This window comes from Agelaius tricolor, unplaced genomic scaffold, assembly GCF_023055355.1.
Source record: "Agelaius tricolor isolate 1412-34295 unplaced genomic scaffold, bAgeTri1.0.p SCAF_1, whole genome shotgun sequence".
Lineage (NCBI taxonomy): Eukaryota > Metazoa > Chordata > Aves > Passeriformes > Icteridae > Agelaius > Agelaius tricolor.
Window position 1 is genome coordinate 21,121,576 of NW_027269261.1, and position 19,211 is coordinate 21,140,786.

A 19,211-nucleotide genomic window follows, 5' to 3' on the forward strand; every position below is an offset into this window, starting at 1 on the left:
GGATTGTTTTCTAGAGAGATGTGCAGAATCCTTTGTGTCATACACACCTTAGGCTTGTAGTTTAACCCAGGGGATAAGGGTTAAACTACAAGCGACAGCCCATAGTTTCCTTGCACATTTTCTTTGTAGTGACTAATCTAGAGTTCATCTTTTAGTCAAGAATGCAACAGCATTTGTACAACTTACAGCTTAGCCCCCTTTCCTGCCACTGACAGGAGGCAGGATACCTGCCTTCAGAAGGTCTGAAGAACAGAAGGTCTTTTGAAAAACTTCCCCATGTGATTAATTCCAAATGTTCTCCTCAGTGCATTGTAGCTTTGCCTTTCTCCTCTTGGGGCACTTTTTCAGTCACTTTGGGAAAATATGTGATGTGATGTAAACAAAGCATCATAAATTGGCATGTGTGAAGTGGGGTCAATGCTATATTGAGGGTCAAATCATGAATTGTAATGAAACAAATTGCAGTGGAACATCTGGATATCAAGATCACCAGCACACAGTCTCCAAGCTGGCAGAGTTATTAAAGAAGAAAAGGCAAAAGTATATGTCATAAGAAAATTCAGTACTTAAGTTGTCTTTGGGTCAATGTTCAGACATGGGTTTTGAGGGCATCATGCTATGCAATGCCAAACCATGTGGGAAGGAGCTCAGGTCACTCTGGAAAAGCTGTGTGGCACACCTTACTGCCAAACACAGTTAACAGCCCAGCCTTGGAAGTCCTGAAAGCAATGAGTGAGGAACTCTGCAGGTGCTAGCTGGACGTTTTTGTCAGCAGGCCTAATTAATAATGGTCACACTGGTCATACTGTGAGAGCTAGCTCAGGTAGCCATGTGTAATGCAACAACAGGGTTAGACATTCCCAAGTTATCTCTGGAATATGCTTCTGGATCTTCCCTCAACAAAATATTTCTTTGTGTGTTCTACATGGATATTTATATGATATTCATAACTGTGATATGTGAAAATCATATATTTGCAAGCAGAGATGTAAATGCACAAAGTAATTACAGGTAGAGACAGCTATCAGTTTGTATTTTTATTTAATTGTAAATCACTTTAAATTTCAAATAATATACATTGTAGAATGCATGGCATTAAAAATGGTCATAAATATCCTGTAGAGAATGATTTATTTCCAAAGACAATTTTTTTTTAGCTTTTCTCAAAGTTTGGAAGTATTTAAATAGTTTTGATTCCTTTTTCCCCATACTCTTCTGTAAAAAGTACAGTATCTATTCATTGTTCAGGCAGTTGATTAGCTCGTTGTTTCTTTAAAAAATGTAAGATGTTTCAACTGAATGTGTAATAATAATAATACATGGCACTTTTATGATGCTGTTCATCTTCAAAGTGCTTTACAAACATAAGGCACCCTACTTATTTGTGTTGAGATACACATTGGATAAAGGTCAATAGCAATTTAACTATAAAATTGATTAATAATAGTATTACATAGAGAAATAATATAATAGATTTTAGTTAGACAAAAGTACATCAGGCAGTATTCTAAATGACAAGCGGAGTCCTCTTCTGGACATAGAGGATATAGCAATTGGAGTCTTTTGGTTATTCATACCAAAATATTTGAACTTGTTGCACACATGTGGAGCTTTGCCTGGCTTGGCATTTGTAGTTATTTTCATTGCAGAACAGTATTTTGTTGACACATTCATTACTGGTTATAAGTCTTTGCCAAGGGAAGCAAAAGGAAGTTGCTGTTACTGTCCATCAGTGTTCTTTAAGAAAAAGACTTTTTTCTTCAGCAATTTTTCTACTTAACAGTATCTTAGATGCTGCACAAAAATGTACAATAAAGTACTTTGCTTACTATTTAAAATTTAAACCAGTAAACCTCTGGAAGCAATATGCAATAGTGTGAGACTGCCAGTGGAGAATGAAGGTGATGCTGGTAAATTGCTGTAATTTCTCAGGTCTTGTAAGTATATATTACATGGAGAGAAATTCTTTTAAATGCCAAAGGAATTTAGGAGCACTTGTTTCCTCTGATTCTCAAACTTTACTCCTGTAGAAACTTAAGCATACATTTACTTCCTAAGTGAGATGAACTCAAAAGTTGTAGATTGGCATCAGAACAACCTATGCATTTTAAGGGGAGATGATGATTATGTTCAGTTCAATCCAATGAATTCTAGAAATATTTTGTGCTATTTCTTGGCTGAGAGACTGCAGTAGAAGCATGGCTTTTTGTTATCTTCCTCTAAATAAAAAGCTTCATCTCACTTTCCAGATTTGTATTAAAAACCTGTATATAGTGTGCCCACTGATTTTGGTCTAAGTCTCTACATCTATCACTTGTGTGGCTTGAGGTCCTCATGACATTTTCTGTCTGCAGCTTCATTCTTTGCTTCTTGTCTCTTGTTAGCTTGGCTGAACAGATTTTAGTAATTAACTTTTGGTGGTACAAAGCAAATATCCACATAATGAAGAGGATGATAGTTTATAAAAGAAGAGAATAAAATCCATGCTTCAAATCTTGATGTTCTCCTATAATACTTAATGTAGGGGAAGAAAGTTAATTGGGTGGTTCTGAATCTAGCTCCTGGTACCTTACTCCATGCGCTGTTCTGTGCTGCCCTGGACTATTCTCATTCCTTGAGAAAAATGTTTTCCTCTACATCCACACTCCCTTGGTGAAGAGGATAGGGAAATGGCACAGTCTGCCTTTGATAGCAGTTACTATCTGCCAAAACAGACCTGTCTTGGTCTGTGCTGATGCATGGTGTAGGGACAGAGAGTAGGGCTTTCCTCAGTGTAACTGGATTACTGGAGGTCCTACAGCAAGCTGTGGACTCATGCTTTGACCTGAATAATAACATAAATATAGAATCATGGAATCATCTAGGTTGGAAGGGACCTTTGAGACAATAGAGTCCATCCATCAAAACATATGTTTATGTTAACATGTGTGTATATATGTATATAAAGTTTAATTTCTGAGTATTAGCTATTATCTTAGGTAGGACCATGATTACACATTTGGATGACAAAAGAGCCATAGGAGAGATTTTGAATGCTCTTCCTTAAAATGTGAGGCACTTGGCTTTTGAACTTCAAGTTTGTTTTTCTCTTTATTGATCCTAGTGCAATAAAGTAACACATGTTTCAAAGTCAATAGAGGTAGTAGGAGAGTCAAATTTTGGCAAATTAACATGTCAAGCTGATTTCTTAAAATGTTAGATACCTTAGTCTCATGGATTTGAATTTCACTGGAAACAAATGGAAGCCAATTACCTAAATAAACTTAAAAATTTTGCCCTTTATGTTTTTGTGATTTCATTATATGAAGTAAGCTTATTTTAACACTTCAGTAAAATCTGGACTTAGTTGGACTTTCCATTTGTATTTTACTTGAGGAGTTTATGCCTGGTCTGTGCTAAAATGGAATGAATCCTCTGAAAAAATAGATCCTAATTGAAGTAGAAACTTCAATAAAACAACCATATAAATAAGTTCTCATTTTATAAAGATCTTGAAATACATTTAAAAGAAACCCCACCTGTTTGGAAAACACTTGCTTTATTTTGGGGTGGAAAGGGGGATTAAGTTTATTCATAATTTGTTTAAATATATACACTTTTTTCATGGATAAAAAGTGTTGTTGAAGAGCATTTGGATGGATTGGTGTAGTCTTAGCATTTAGATGGACTAGTGTCTTGCCCTGGTGACTGTACATTTACTCAAAGGGTTTTTTGGGTGAAGAATGCTCAGCAGTTTCTTTGCATTTTTCTCTAAATTTGTGTGATTATTGATTACCTTGATTTTTACATCCTCAGTTTTTGTGTATGTTTTAGCTCCTTTCCAGCAACCTCCTCCTACAGGAGAAGTTCTCAATTCCTCTGCTATCAATCTTTCATGGAGTTCCCCTGACTCTCCAAATTCTAACCGGCTTATTTACCAGCTGTATAGGGATGAGGAAGAAATTTATACTACTGAAGACTACCATCCTTATAGTAAGTAAGGCTGCATCAAAGATTTTGTATTTGTGTGTATATATCTGTATCTATGTGTGGTGCTTCTTGGCTATTTCTCATTCCTGTCGTAATCATTCTCAGTTGTTTTGAATATATTATCCTGTTTCCCTTTAATGAGTTATTGTTCTGTGTTACTAGTTTTGCTTGAAAGGAATGAATAACTTAGTCTAAAACCTGGCAAATGGAATCACCCAAAATGGATGATAACTATTTTACTTTTTAATCTGAAAAACTTTAAAATTGACTTACCAAAAGTATTTATTGAAAATAAACACAGATGCCAAAACCTGTGAGTCAATGTCACATATAAAGAATTAGGGTGAACAGAAGAGACCATAATATGCTTAAACTTCTTTTTTCATCTTCTTGGTTTTAAACTGTTAACAGATAGGAAAGCTTTTTGTGGCCTCTAACTTTTAGCACCTTCTGTTTAGCTATCACTGTAGCTCCTGATTTGTCTTTAGCAGCACCACTTCTCTCATGTTGAGGCTTGCCAAGGGATCCTCAGAAGGCAGTCCTAAAGGATTCGACACTCTGTCCAAGCTGAAAAGGCCATTTTGTGCTAATATTGATCCACTTATCAAAGGAAAGGAGATGGATTTGGATACTGTTTGTATGTATACATGGCACACAAGTGGTTTTTTAAGAGGACGAGTGTGGTTTAATGCCACTAAGGTTTGACCTCTGTTCTAGGAGCCTCTTTAGTTTGTTGCAGTTTCTTACCAATGCAGCATTAATGTTTTGCAGAAGTTGAGTCTCTCTAGTTGTTGGTGTGTACCCTGGAGGGGAGAGAAAAAAAAAAAAAAAGCTGTTTTTCAGTGGAAGCCAAGAACCTTTGGAATGCACCTCACATTTCTATGTTATGGTTCATGCTGCAGTGTTACAGTTCATTACTGTGTGGCTTATGTTGTGACTTTGGGCACTCTGCAGTACATACTGTGAGGAAAGGTATGTGACCCCATGTAAGCACGAGATGAAGTGATTGAGAGAAAGAAATATTAAAAAGTGTAGAGAACTAATAGAGAATATTCCAACACCTTAATTTGGTTTAAAGGTCTAAGTTTAGTAAAAAAAATGAATTTTAAAAGAAAAGCTATGATACTTCATTGTTATACATCTATTTAGTAATGTATTTGAAACAGTGCATTGTTGAGGATGTTATTTCATTATTCTACCTACATTTCTTTCCCTCTACTTTGCAGAAAGCAAAAAAATTGTGGACGTAATTAACTGGATAAAGAGACATTAACATGTTTCAATTTAACAAAACATTATCTTCTTAAAAGTTTCAAAAGGCATTTTTGACATTTCCTGGAAATCCCCCTGATTAGTGATATTAAATCATCTGCTCATGTTTAGATATTAAAAAAATACATTGGTAATGCTGACAGAATGTTTCCTAATGCTATTTTTTTCTTAGTATAGTTTGGAATTTGTAATGCTCATGAGGTGAGTGTACAACTGGATTAACATTATCTTATGGATAAATTAGGGCTTTATAAAAAAATTGAACTTCCCAAGGAAAATTAATAATAATCAGCCTGGTGACCTGGATGATAGTATTGCAGAGTGCCCAATTAAAACAGTGTTTTCTTAACTGCTCTGGAAAACCTCAGCCTCAGGTTTCCCAGACAGTCTTTGTCTTGAGGATAAAATTAACTACTCGCTCTAAAATGTGAAAAAAACCCCAAAGTTACTAACAATTTTAACTCCAAATTAAGTTTTTTTCTAATTACTTATAAATGTAACTAAATACAAAATCATAAACTCATTAAGGATGGAAAAGACCTCTAAGATCATTAAGTCAAGTGATGAATCCAGCACTGCCATGTCACCTCTAAGCCATGTCTTCAAGTACTACATCTTTTTTTTGAATACTTCCAGACATCTTGAGTCTACCAGACTGCTAGACAGTTCATTCCAAAGCCTGACCACCCTTACCATGAATAATTTTTTCCTAATATCTAATCTCCTTATACCAAATACCCAACCTTCTCTAGCACAATTTGAGGTCATTTCCTGTCATCCTCTTACTCGAGAGAAGAGCCTGACCCTCAGGCTACAACCTCCTTTCAGGAAGTTTTAGAGAGGGATAAGGTCTCTCCTGAGTCTCCTTTTCTTCAGACTGAACAACCCAAACTCCCTCAGCAGCTCCTCACAGGACTTGTCTCCTGACTCTTCACCAGCTCCACTGCCCTTCTCTGGACATGCTCCAGCACCTCAATGACTTCCTTGTAGTGGGGGCTCAGAACGGGGCACAGGATTTGAGGTGGGGCCTCACCAGTGCCAAGTGCAGGGGAGATCCTGCTGCATCTTCTGCTGCTCATTACTAGCACTCAAGGAGGTCTCAGCAGCCCACTGTTCAGCTGGCAGCTGTTCCCCAGCCCTGCCTGAAGTACCATGGTTTGCAAGGTCTGAAGATGACGTAACGTGGTCTCATTATTGCTGGACTCAAGTGATAATGTTGTGATTGCTATAAGGAGTTAAGTACTGTAGGCAATTACTGGGCTGACTCTGCTGCTTTTGTGCTACAATGTCAAAGGTTGAATATCTAGCAATACTCAGAGTTTTGTGGTTCTCTTCTTTAAGTTGTAATCAGGGCAGTGCTGGCTTGCCAGTGTGGATGTACAGAGAGAATGCAGAAATAGCTTCGGCCGCCACTTCATTTGCTTTGCAAAAGTTTATGCGTATCTGTGCTCTGACACATAATATATTAGTCAATGCTAACTATTTCTTAAGGCCAAAGAATGTAGGGTGTTGTGGTTGTACATAAATTCATACTGTGCTGTGATGACTAAGATGTGTAACTGCTTCTGGGATATGCACAGGAGCAATTAATGGCAAGTGGTACTATAAAGATGCTAAAAAAACTACTAACTAAGAATAATGGAAAGTAGGTGTGGCAGCAGCTCTCTGGTCACAGAGAGCAACAGATAACTTTCTCAGGCATAGTGCTGGGAAAAGTCTGTGAGGAGATCAGAGAAAATAATGGAAAACAATTCTTAATCTTCACTTGCTGGTATTGTCAACATGTGGAATGTGTTATGGAGATTTGTTTATCAAAGGGTGGTTTCCTAATTAGCCAATGGTGATGGTGCTTGGATTGGAGGACCAATAAGGTCCAGCTGTATCATAACTGTTTGTAAAAGAGCAATGGGTTTCTAATAATGATATATATGATCCACCTTCCGTGAATCATGGAGTCCATGCCAATTATTACCTGGCCAGGGGCCCATTTTCTGGGACAAGCTGGGGGGAGGAAGGTAAATATAAGCTTTGTATATACCTTTTTAATAATTCTTTGCACTTTTGTTTCACTCCTTATCCAAGATCAAATGCTTTTCAAATGAGGTTTTAGGCATTGTTGTAGAAATGAGGAAGTGAAAGCACACAAAGTTGAAATATTTGGTCTTATGCCATCAAATTAATCAAAAAAAGAGGTCTGAAAGTTTGCACAATGGTTTGGGGTTTTTTCCTTAATTATATTCTCTAATATTGATGCTGATTTACATTTGAAATAATTATTTTGAAGAAAAAGAGGAATGAGAAGATAATTGTATTAATTTTCATGATTAAAGCAGGAACTAGAAGTTCACTGGAAAAATAATTTCTCTAATGATGCTAATGTGCAGGGGAAGATTATAAAGGATAAAGGGGACCTTTTTTCCTGCTAAAAAAACCTGAGAAGTTGCAATGTTTATAATCTCAAGAAGGTCATGTGGACAGGCATAAATATGTATTGGATTAGAGCTGGACAGAATTTAGGTATAGCAATTAAGATTATTTTTAATGTGTTAGATTGATACAATTTTCTTCTCACCTGTTTGTTTCAGGTGTTCAGACCTTCACCGATGTCATGTTAGCTCCATATACCTTCTACTCCTATTATATCCAAGCCAGCAATGTTCATGGTTTTACAAGAAGTGACTCAGTGACATACAGAACGAAATCTGGGACACCTGTGGGAAGCTTGGATTTAAATCCTGTCTTTCCTGTTAGTCACCACTCTGTTTTACTTTACTGGACAAGTGTCTCCAATGACTCTGGGCCCATAGAGAAATACATTTTGACTTGTACTAGCTCGGTTGATCTGCAGCCTTGTGGTCAGTATGAAGGCTTAAAGACTTCAGCAATTATTTGGAATCTCATTCCATTTACAAAATATGTTTTTTCTGTGCAAGCTTGTACTAGTGGAGGCTGCTTAAAGAGCCAGCCAGTAACTGTAGTTACTGCACAGGCTCCTCCAGAAGGGCTACACCCACCGACTGTGGAAACCATCAGCTCAACAGAACTGGCTGTGGAATGGTCACCACCTGAGAAGCCAAATGGTAGGATATTGTCTTTACTTTTGTCAGTCAAAGTCTTTGCAAGGGAAAAGCAACATTTCCTCAAATCTCATTAGAATATCCCTATCCATGCACCATGCACTGAGAAATGAAGTAAGGCATTTTCCTAATTTGCCTATATGCTATTAAGTGTATCCTCAGAGTCTGTGTTTTATTCTTCCAGAGTCCAGAAATCCACTGACTGTTTGGTCCCAGATTTAGCACTCAGTGGCATCTGCTGCAGCAAAAATCACATTTATAATCAAACATTTACAGTAAAATGAATTTTTTCCTAATTTGCCAGATTGCTTAGTTCAGACAGATGTGGTAGTATTGCCTGACAAAAGATAAATAAGCAGATAACAGTTATGGAAAAAAATCTAAGAATTAACAGAGAAGTCTGTTTTTGAAACCATCCGTCATGTGCAGTAGCCAATTCTATTACCAGTATAACTTTGTTAGGGATTAGGTGATTGCCAAGAGTTGCTGGTCTAACTTGTGTAATAATATTTTAGGTTTTTGAAACTGAGAACACAGCTGTTGTAGGATATTTCTGTGATACCACTAATTTTGTTGGTAAAACTATCTTTTAATATGTGAGCAATGGAATTTTGTGAACTTGCACTAACATGCACAAGTATTTATGCATGTGAAAACAAGCATTTTTATCTGTTCACAGAATGGGTGTCTGTCTTTGGGGAGCTCGGCTTTCACTTTGAGCATCTAATTTTCCACGTCTTTCCAGACTGGATAGGAAGAATGCCCACACAAGAATAACTGTGTGTTTAGAGGGGCAGTTTCTACAATGCAGGTCATGATGTTTACTGTTGGCACCTCAACCTGTGTCATACACTCTTCATAGTCCATAGCCATGACATGCATCTGGTGGCCAGCACAAGCAGATTTAAGCAATATTCTCATATTGCCTCGATGTCTTGTCAGATTTCCTGTTCTCTCCAAAGACAAAGAGAAAAGCTCTTTCTCCCAAGCAACCTCTCCAGTTTAGTGCATGAATACAGACCCAAATGCATACATTTTATGGCCGTTATCTCTTGGCTTTACAAGAAATCTCTGGTAAGATTTCTTAAGATCTTATAGTTAAACTACTTTCACCATCCAGCCTAAATAATGTATTGCTTCATGCCACAACACTGATTGGTTTTTTTACTCCAGAGTGGTGAGGCTTTCCTGTCTATATAATAATTTTGCATTGATATAAAACTGATGTACATGTATCTCCTATCCAGTAGGAGATACATGTACATATCCAGTAATATGTTTTAAAAGATTGGCATTAAAATAATTAAAATGTCACTCAAAAGTTCTCTTTATCTTAAAAAAAAAGAAAAGTAAAAAGAATTTGGTATTTTAGTAGAACTCCAGATATCATTTAAATTCACTTTTTTTTCCTGGCCTTTTCCTCTAGGTATAATTATAAGATATGAACTTTACATGAGGAAAAAATTAAAATCAGCTGGGAACTTTCTTCCTCCTGAAATTCGTATTTTCCAAAGCAGTGGATGGCTCAGTCCTCAACCAGTTGTGGAATCTCAGAATGAAAATGCCTTGGCTCCACCGCAGACCAGTACCACAGTCATTGATCTGGAGCCATTCACAGAGTATGAATTTTATGTGCTAGCAGTAAACATGGCAGGTAGCATATCTTCAGATTGGATATCAGGACGAACAGGAGAGGCTGGTAAGCACTGGTTTGAATTTATTTGACAGAAATGAAAGGAAAATGTAATTAGCATGTATTCTTAATTTTCCATAAAAGTGTTTAATAATGGTTAACTAGGGACAAATTCACATTTTTAACTAATTAAAGATAGGTCAGATGATCTCAGAGCTGAGCATGAAAAGCAAAATAATTTTCTTCACCATAATATCATGTTGTTGAGGAAAATAATCCATGTCAATTAACCCTATATTTAAACTACAAGATTGCAAAATATACCAAGCAGTGTTTTAATTTGAAGACCTTGAGAGGGTTTCCTTTTCAGGAGTATAGTGCTTGAAACTTCTTCTGAGACCCCAGTGAGAGATGCCTCTATCCAAATTAGGGTTCAAATGAGACCATATGCCCAAGTCAATTACATGGATTTTATTTAACAGGAAATGTGAGGTGTAGAGATAGAAACAAAGAGAAAACAGTGGGGAGAGAGAGTGATCAACAGAAGATAGTTACCCCCCATGGATCCAGCAGTGTCCTGTTGGTCCTTCTTCACTCTGGTCTTCTCAGTGGTGATTCTGAGATCATTCAAAAATTTTCACTATTTATACTTTTTAGCAAATAAAAGAACTAATTCTCATTGGCTACAGGGTTCTCTTATTCTATTGGTTAGAGGATTCCCTTGCTTCTAATACTAATTAGTCTCAGTCTTTCTCTTTTTTTTGGTGTCAGTGGGTTTCTTGGGTTGATGGGCTGTGGGTTGGTGGTCACAATCTCTCCTGATGGATTTACCTTTTACCCAGTCAGAGCTGATTTCAGCGCAGTTGCCAAGTTGGCATTTGTTGTGGCCCATAAATCTTGCATTCTTTGTGTCCACTATCAGTGATACATTCTTCTTCCCAAGGTTTTTAAACCTCCAGCTGGGTCTGAGATAACATCTGGACAATAGTACCATCTTTATCTTATCTCAAGTTCTTGCGATGGTGGCTTATCTTGCAGTCCAGGTTCCAGGTATCCAGAGAAGCATATTCAGGGGAGCTTCAGTGATTCTTAGTTTTTGCAAAAGCCATCTGTCCCAAGACTTGGGGTGATCTTTGTTTGACTGGTGATATGTGGGCGGGCAGTTGCTTATTCACACAGTTTGCCGAAATGGGAATCCTTATCTGGGTGCTTTTAACCAGAAGGAGCAAAGCAGATCTCTCATGCCCCAGGCCTGGAGCTAACACCATCATGTCACTGCTTTGGTGCTTATCTCATGGCTAAGTCTTTTGTATTTGAGACAGCCAACTGTGCTCTTTAACTCCTTACAACTCTTCATGGGCTTTTATAGAGGCCAAGTGTCATAATATGGCCCCTTTTTATCAAAGTGTAACCAGTTCTCAGCCTCTTGTATTATGACCCTTCAGATTTTCAAAAGGGCTTTGCCACATGACATATTATGTCAAATATCAGCAATTTATTTCAATGCTTTCAGTAGAAATCTATGGTTTTCAGATTGAGAAAGCCTATGGTTAACAATTAAACATCTCTCTTATGTTACTTATGCTCTTGTTTGGTGCTCGCTTGAAAATCATGTCCTCAGTCATTTGCTCCAGCAAAACAGCAGGCTAAACTAATTCCTCCTTCAAAATGAGCCTTTTTCCTTATCTGTTCCTAAATATTATATGTTATAAAAGTGTTAAATTGTATTTGGGAAGAGTTCCATTAGTGCACTTGCTTGTACGTAGCAGAAGTGCTGTGAGTTGGTATCCTATTATTACAGAGGAATCAGGTGGGGATTTAACTGCAGTGCAAACAATCCTTTAACAGATTTACTATGGAAGACAGGGGAACTGTTTTGTAAGAAGTGAGAGACATGTTAATTTCAAACTGGCCTAGCAAACAGAATTGCTTTTAAGATGCTGAAGTATTGAACACTTTTTGCTTTTATCAGTTTTTTCCCATGTTGCATGAAGTTCTTCTTCAAGGCCTTTTCATTTGTATGTACTTTCCTACCTGCTACAGGGGATAGGACTGTAGTGTTGATTAGTATTTCTTTGAAGACACAGGCAGAGTTTTAATCTGCATTCACAGCCAGAGTAGAAAACAGGAGAATGGTGAGTGAAGTACTTAACAAAATAAGGTGAAAATTCCAGCTAGTCTTGAAAATAAGGTTAGAATGGGAAATGATTGTCTGAAATGGTGTTTTGCAAGTACAATGAGGAAGCTTGCATTATACATATTGCTCACTTACTTTATTAATATTATTAATTTAACTTTATTTCAGCCCCAGCATTCATGCCATCCCCATCAGTATTCCCTCTTTCCCCATATTCCCTTAATGTGTCATGGGAAAAACCTGAAGATGATATATCAAGAGGAGAAGTGATGGGGTACAGCATCAGTTTGATGAATGAACAAAGGTCTTTGCCACCATTTTCCCAGGTATTCTTGTTAGTTACATTAAGTCTTTCCTAACTGTTAATAATAATATTGATAAAGCCTGATGTCCTCTGAGGTGTTGTGATGAATTTTTTTCTCTGGTTTGTTGTGTGTTCTCTGATCACCTACAGGTTTGATGCAATGCTATGTACTACATTTGCATTTTAAGCTGTCTTTCTCATCTGACTTGTGTTCAGTAGCAGTTCAGAGTCAAAATTAAGACAGAGGAGCTTGTGCTGCAAAATTTAAATTCCCTTAATATTTGTATATACTGGTTCTATATTGTTGCTGTATTTGCTAATATGCTTAAAGCCATATTGTATTGTGGGTATCTACGTTTTCCTTAAAAAGGTACTTGTCTGGATGAGTTTTTGAAGTGAGGAAACCTAAAATACTGGAAAGAAACAGATTTAAAAAGTCAAAATACGTGAATTTAGCATACTGTTGTAATGTTTGAGTGACTGGGTTTGACAGACATATCATGGCATTAGTCGTAAGCTGAAAGCTGAGGAATGAACAGAAATATGATACATAATCAGAATATGGGAGTGGATCTGGTGCTCTCATATTGTATTTCTCATTCAGAGCTGATTTTGTCTTTTGGTATTACCACAGATGGGCCTCAGTTTATTTGTTTATCAGCTGGGGATGCTACTGTTCTCGGGGCTGTTATAACAATACATAAATGCCAGTTGCTTCTGGTCACTGGCTTGCAAGATTCTTCAGGCAAAAAAACATCTGAAAACAAAGCTATCTAAAATGCTACAGTTTATTCAGTTCCCCTCCCATTGATAGCTTATACTGAAGGTAAAGTAAAGCAGATGCAAGTGTTTGTAGGTATTTGTTATTCTCCTCCCTCCTAATGCCTCCTAATCATGTCACTCCTTCAATAGTGGTCAGATTTCACAACTTAATAGTGTCATTTTCGTCATCTCAATTGTCGCTGCACTGTTTGTAGTGATAACTGCACCACCACACACTTTTATGAGGCAATAACTTTGTTTCCTCATTTATCCACTCAGGAACTGGCTTATTACCTCATAAAACAGTGTGATGGGAAGTATTATCACCTAAATCCCAGCTTGTTCAGACTCTCCAAAATAATCCTCTCCCTCAGTTGGTCTATCCAGGCTTTCTCACATCTGAGTGAAGGAACCTGCAAGTTCAGAGACAAGTTTCTTATTAGTGATCATGTCATCAAATGACAGGAATGAAAATATTATTAACCAACTGTTGTCTTCCAATCTGTTTGCTTTGCAGGTTTTGCATATAGCTGAGGCTCACGAGCTCTCCTACGTAGCAACGGGATTAAAACCTTACAGGACGTACAACTTCACTGTTACTCTCTGCAATCAAATTGGTTGTGTAACCAGTGAGCCAGGCATGGGGCAAACCTTGGCAGCTGGTAAGGAAACAATCTGTAGCAAAGTGCAAAGCTGACACATGGTTTACTAATGAATACCATGATGATGGTCCTAGTTTGATGCACAGTGGCAGGGGTAGGTGTTGTATTAATACACAGTAACTTGCTTAATTATTATTTGTTTGTTTTGACAGATTAAACCCAAAATGTTTTCAGTGGAGGTTTAAGGTATTCTACTATGGCAGTAGGATTTGTGTACTGCTCTCTTAGTTGCAAGTTATGATATGTATGGTTTTTATTCATGTTTGTTTTAAAGTGAAGGCACATAAATGTGTCTGCATCCACTCATTCATTCAGGATGCTAAGAAGTTGTTAATTTGTTGTTGGGGGTTTTTCAGAGTGTGTTTGCATAACAAGAAATATGAAATGTTCCAGCTGTGCCAATGCCTTGCTTTTCACATGCAGGACAAGTTGTATGGCTTTAAGAGTAACATAAGTACATAGTGTCTTGTCAGAAGCAACATACGTGCTTTGGGTCTGCTTTTTTGAAAATGTTTGTTTATTTAGCCCCTGAGATTTGAGATTTTGCTTTGTAGGTATGTATCTACATATATATGGGAACACTGCTAAAGAAACTGCATATACGTTCCTGTGCACCTTAATGCATTTTCAGTCTTCAAGTTAATTTCAGTACCATTGTCATGGATTTCTAAGGTACTGTCTACAAATTTAGGGGAAAATACACATCAGTCCAGAACAGAGATGGAGAAAGCCTGTATTTCCTTTGAAGAAAGGACTGGCCTAAACTCACTTATTGGACAGCAGGGGTTCAAGAGGGTTTTAAGAGAGAAATTTTTAGGATATCAGCTTTACAAGTCTCTTTATTCATGGAATGAGGTAGTCAGTATGGTTCTTTAATACTATAAATACCAGCTCAAACCCATGATATGTGACATACTGAAGAGAGCTGACCACTTAACATTGTGGTTTCCTTTAGTATAGGCATTTAAAACACCATTTACAATTTACAATTTTAAATTGTAATTTACAAATTACAATTTAAAACACATTTAATGTCACAATATTAGCTAAAATGCTTAACTAAAAATGTTAAACAATTAGAACTAAAAATGTTAAGCAATTAGTGGTGTTGTCATATGGATGTTGTGATGATGATCTTTGCAATTATCTCTCTCACATAATTTTGTTTCACGTAGGAAAATATCGGAAATTTTCTGCTGTGCTATTTAAGGTGTTGGGATATTGCCTCTAGTCTGTCCTCTGTTCTTCATGTCTATTTATTTCATTGCCTTTCCATTTTTTTTTTTCAAGTGGAAGGCTGGCCATATACAGAGCCTCCTACTTGTATAAGTATGACTTTATCCCATTCCACACAGCCATGAGGAACGGTGTTCCAGTCTATGCTGATAACCCTGGAAATAAATATTGTCTAAACAGCACACCTTATTACTACAAATGATCCAACTTTGCATTTATACATTTATTAAAAGATTCAGGAACAATAGCTTAGTTATGCTTGACAGCTTGTTTATGACCATCTCCTCCCTGGTTGTGTTAATACTCAGAGACCTATCACATTAGAGAAGACAGGAGAATACAAAATAGCGTAGCAGGCATGTCCCCATTTATTAGCTGTTTTGTGGTGAAGCCTTTTCCTACTTATTGTTGAAAGCCTTGAAAGAAAAGAATCAGTGCTGTATTGTGTTCCTTTTATTTTGTATTTAAAGCATGTTATTGCAATGTGTTAAATTGTAGCAAAATGAAAAATGAAAAACTTACATTTTGCATGTAATTTGCATGTGTCTCCCACAAGTCACATTTTTTGTTTTGCTCCTGGAGATATTTATTTCATCCTATCCATGTAGGTTTTTTTTTGTGTGTGGTTTTTTTGGTTGTTTGTGTGAGATTTGTTTTTTTCTTTTCTTTTCTTTTTGTGTGTGTGCATGTTTCCTTCCATGAGGTTCTGTAAAACTGTGTTTCCAAAGACAATTTAAAAGAAGCACTACTTATGTGATGACAATCAAAGGGAGTTAAAACTTGAAACAAAATTGGGAAAACCAATCCCTGGCATTTGTAAAACTAGATAATCAAGTCTTAGTCCATTTCTATCCTTTCTTTTTTTGTCATTGAGATGTGCAAAATGAAACTAAAATTGTCTTTCTAGGACTGTTGGGGAGTTCTTTTTTATGGAGGAATGTCTCCCTGGCAAAGACCCAGCATACCTGGCTGGATGCCAGTCCCCCCTCCATGCCCTGGCAAAGGCAGCCTTTTGGAGGAAGTCTTGACTGAAATGTGTTCCAGCATGATGGTCCCCTTGCATTGTAACAACATACAGGAGCTTTCAATTGTGTTTCAAGTTAGGCTAGAGGTTATACTAAATTGGACTAATTCTTCTCCTCTGATCCTCAGGAGGAGGAGCAGAAGGACAATGGAAAACCATGTCCACTCACCTTTATGTATGGCATGTCTAGGTTTATCACATGCAACATTTCAATCAATGGGCATCTTGATGGCTGTGATTTTGGCATGTCCAACAGATGTGTATTAGGAAGGGGCTTCTTTTGAAATTGCCAATGGCTTCTAAAATTTGGCACTAGAAGTCTAGAGTAATTTTTAAGCTTTGTTCAGATCCATTAGGGTAATTTGAAGCCTAGTTATAAAAAATATATTCTTTAAAAGATAATATTTTTCTCTGAAGACTTGTGTTTTGGTTTTTTTTTTCTTTTTTTTAGTTTAGTGGGTTTTTTTTTTTCTTAATACATTGTAAGACAGAAAATGAAAACAAAGGTAGAAACATGGCATGAAATAACTGGAAACAAAATTATTGAGGAAGAAAAGTAAGAGATTTTGAGATAAGATTGAAATGATAAAGAAAAGAGACTACTTCACACAGGAGCAGAATTTAAGGATAGCACCCAAGGGGGCAGAAGCATCAGGAAAAGTCTGCTGATTTTTCAGTGAGAAGTGTCTTGAACTATGATTGGGTAAAATCCAGAAGCAAACTTAATGAGTGGATTCATTCTAACTTGGGGTTCAATATAGGCATCTGTACTGGGAATATCTCATGTGTAGCTTTGCAGGAGTAGAGTGAAAGAAAGCTCAAATTGGCTATATGTCCTTGTGTCTGTCAGACTGGCAAAATCGCTCCTCCTCACCATTACACACACCCACAATGTCTGTAAATGGTAATAAAGAAGACAAATCAGAAGAATGGGAGGGGAGACTGTGAGAAAACAAAGTAAACTTGCTAAGAATGGAGTTATCTTATAGATAGGCTGAGTGTTACAAATGCATATGAAGCCAGGAGGGTGAGCTAAATAAAAGAACAGTTATGCCTGATGCTCCAAGAATGGTAAAAATTGTTGGAACATCAGTGATAGCATAAATGCAGTATTGGGATGAAAGATCAAAATAAGCGTAGGAAGGTAAAAGAAGAGAATTACCCATTCCTGTTACCTTCAAAGAGAAGGTGACTGGACAGAAAGAGAACCTAAATTTGATCTGTTCAAATACATAAATAGCAGACTTTTATATATGCAATTAATTAAGAAGTGTTTCATACTTTTTAATCAGTCTTTTAAATCATAAATTAAGCAGCTGCAGCTTCCACAATCCTTGTGGTATTTGAAACACTTTTATGCACTGCAATATTCTGCTCATGCTACTGAAGTCCTTGGCTGATAGATGAGGAGAAGTTCATTGTTGAAACTTCATTTGAAAATTTGAAATCCAGTTTGAACTTTGCTTTAGTCTCTGCTATCACAAGATCATCAAGTGGATCTGCATGTGTGTAACTGAGAGCAATATTAGACAATAATTATACATTTTTCAACTCAATACATAAGCAAAGTTTTCCTTTATTCTTCTCTCTGGGTTCTGCCATGTTCAAATTCATATTTACTTTTGAGAATGGCATTCAGTCTGTTGTTTTTACTAGGTCTTAGGCTTTTTTTTTTTATTTCAAAAGCAGGTTTTGTTGCATGGTTTTCTCTCATGTAGGATTCTGAAATGGTACCTATAGAACTTTACTAGCTGGTACCAGAGAGACCCGATCCTTTGAAAGTTAATTTTTGTGACAGTGTGTCTGCATGAAATTATGAATTGCCAACACAAAACATGCATGTTTTCAAAATTTTTTAGAGGCAGAGAAATGCCATTTTATTCTTATAGTTTTCTGTCATTTCAGCAGGATGAAATTAGCCATGTGAATGCTTGGACCAGTACAATTGCTTACGCTACTGATCTCAAATCATATAGTCAGAGGTTGCCTTAAACAATCTATACATCTGTGTTTCATGAGCTGCTGTGTGACTAAGCTTACTTCTAGTAATTAAGTTCACCTTTCCTTTGCCCTTAATTAAAAAAAAAATTCATTTAAAAAGCACTTTTTAAGACATAGCAAAGTATTTGATTTGTGATTGCTGCCATTTACCCAGCACACTGTATTCCTGATCTTTTGCTTTTTGATGGCTATTACAAGGTTCAGAAGCTAATTTGTAGGAGATATTCTTCCAGCACCAGCTGCATCTGGCTTCTTGGCAGACTTCTGAACCAGTTGTATTTTGGGCTTTGGAGTTGCCTCTGGGTTTGCTGGGGTAATTCTGGGCTGTGTTACACTCTGTGTTGTTTTATTTTTGATTACCCTTTTAATCTGAGTTATTTGTCCATTTTTTCCCATTTTTTCCATTCATGAATAAGGTCCAGTGCAGACCCTTTTCAAAAGCCTCATTTGTTAATGTCTGTCATAAATGGCTTTTCTACAAAAGGCTATGCCTCAATTTTAAAATCACCAATACCCATTAATCAGGTAGTAAGAAATGTATAGTTTCCTTTGTTACAGAAAAGAAATACGAGGGCCATTTGCTGCTGGCCTGGAAACACAGATTGTTTTGCATGCATGTACATAAGTCTCTTCATTGTGAATAGGACCCAAAGTGATTAAACAAGCACTCTTAATATGTTAATTTATAATTTTAATTACAACAATCTTGTATATATAGTCATTAGTGAATACTAATATAAATATTTTTCTACCTTTTTATTCATAATGCATAAACCAATCATCCAGTTACTTCTCGGCAGTTGCCTGTTTCCGTTTCATAATACAATCTTTGTTCTTAGTTATGAATGCATTTTGTTCATTCCTGTCTTGAATAATCCCTCATTAAGCTAGTCACTTTCTGCTCCATGCTAAAAAGGAAAAATTATCATGCAAATGTGGCATGCCATATTAAAAAGCACATTACCAAACACTTTTGTTGCTGTCCTTCAATTAGTTTCCCTTCTTTGAATTTAATTTCATTTGTTGTTAAACTACTGACTTGATGTATGGACTCATGAATTTGAGGCTGCTGCCAAGAATGTAGCAGGAAAAAAATCAAAGCCTCTTCAGAAAGCTACAGAGGCAAAGCTGAAA

General features: G+C 36.7%; 1 protein-coding gene across 9 annotated transcripts in view; it reads left to right on the top strand.

Moving 5' to 3' along the window:
• USH2A (usherin) overlaps nucleotides 1-19,211 on the top strand; it is a 373,983-nt gene that overhangs the window by 74,203 nt on the left and 280,569 nt on the right. For 8 of the 9 annotated variants that reach the window (XM_071426043.1, XM_071426058.1, XM_071426050.1 and 5 more), the window contains 5 exons: nucleotides 3,814-3,972; nucleotides 7,827-8,321; nucleotides 9,745-10,017; nucleotides 12,257-12,414; nucleotides 13,672-13,816. In XM_071426043.1, coding sequence (XP_071282144.1) covers nucleotides 3,814-3,972; nucleotides 7,827-8,321; nucleotides 9,745-10,017; nucleotides 12,257-12,414; nucleotides 13,672-13,816 — 1,230 coding nt within the window. Of the gene's footprint in view, nucleotides 1-3,813; nucleotides 3,977-7,826; nucleotides 8,322-9,744; nucleotides 10,018-12,256; nucleotides 12,415-13,671; nucleotides 13,817-19,211 lie in introns of all 9 variants that reach the window. The other variant, XM_071426108.1, reaches the window with a different exon arrangement.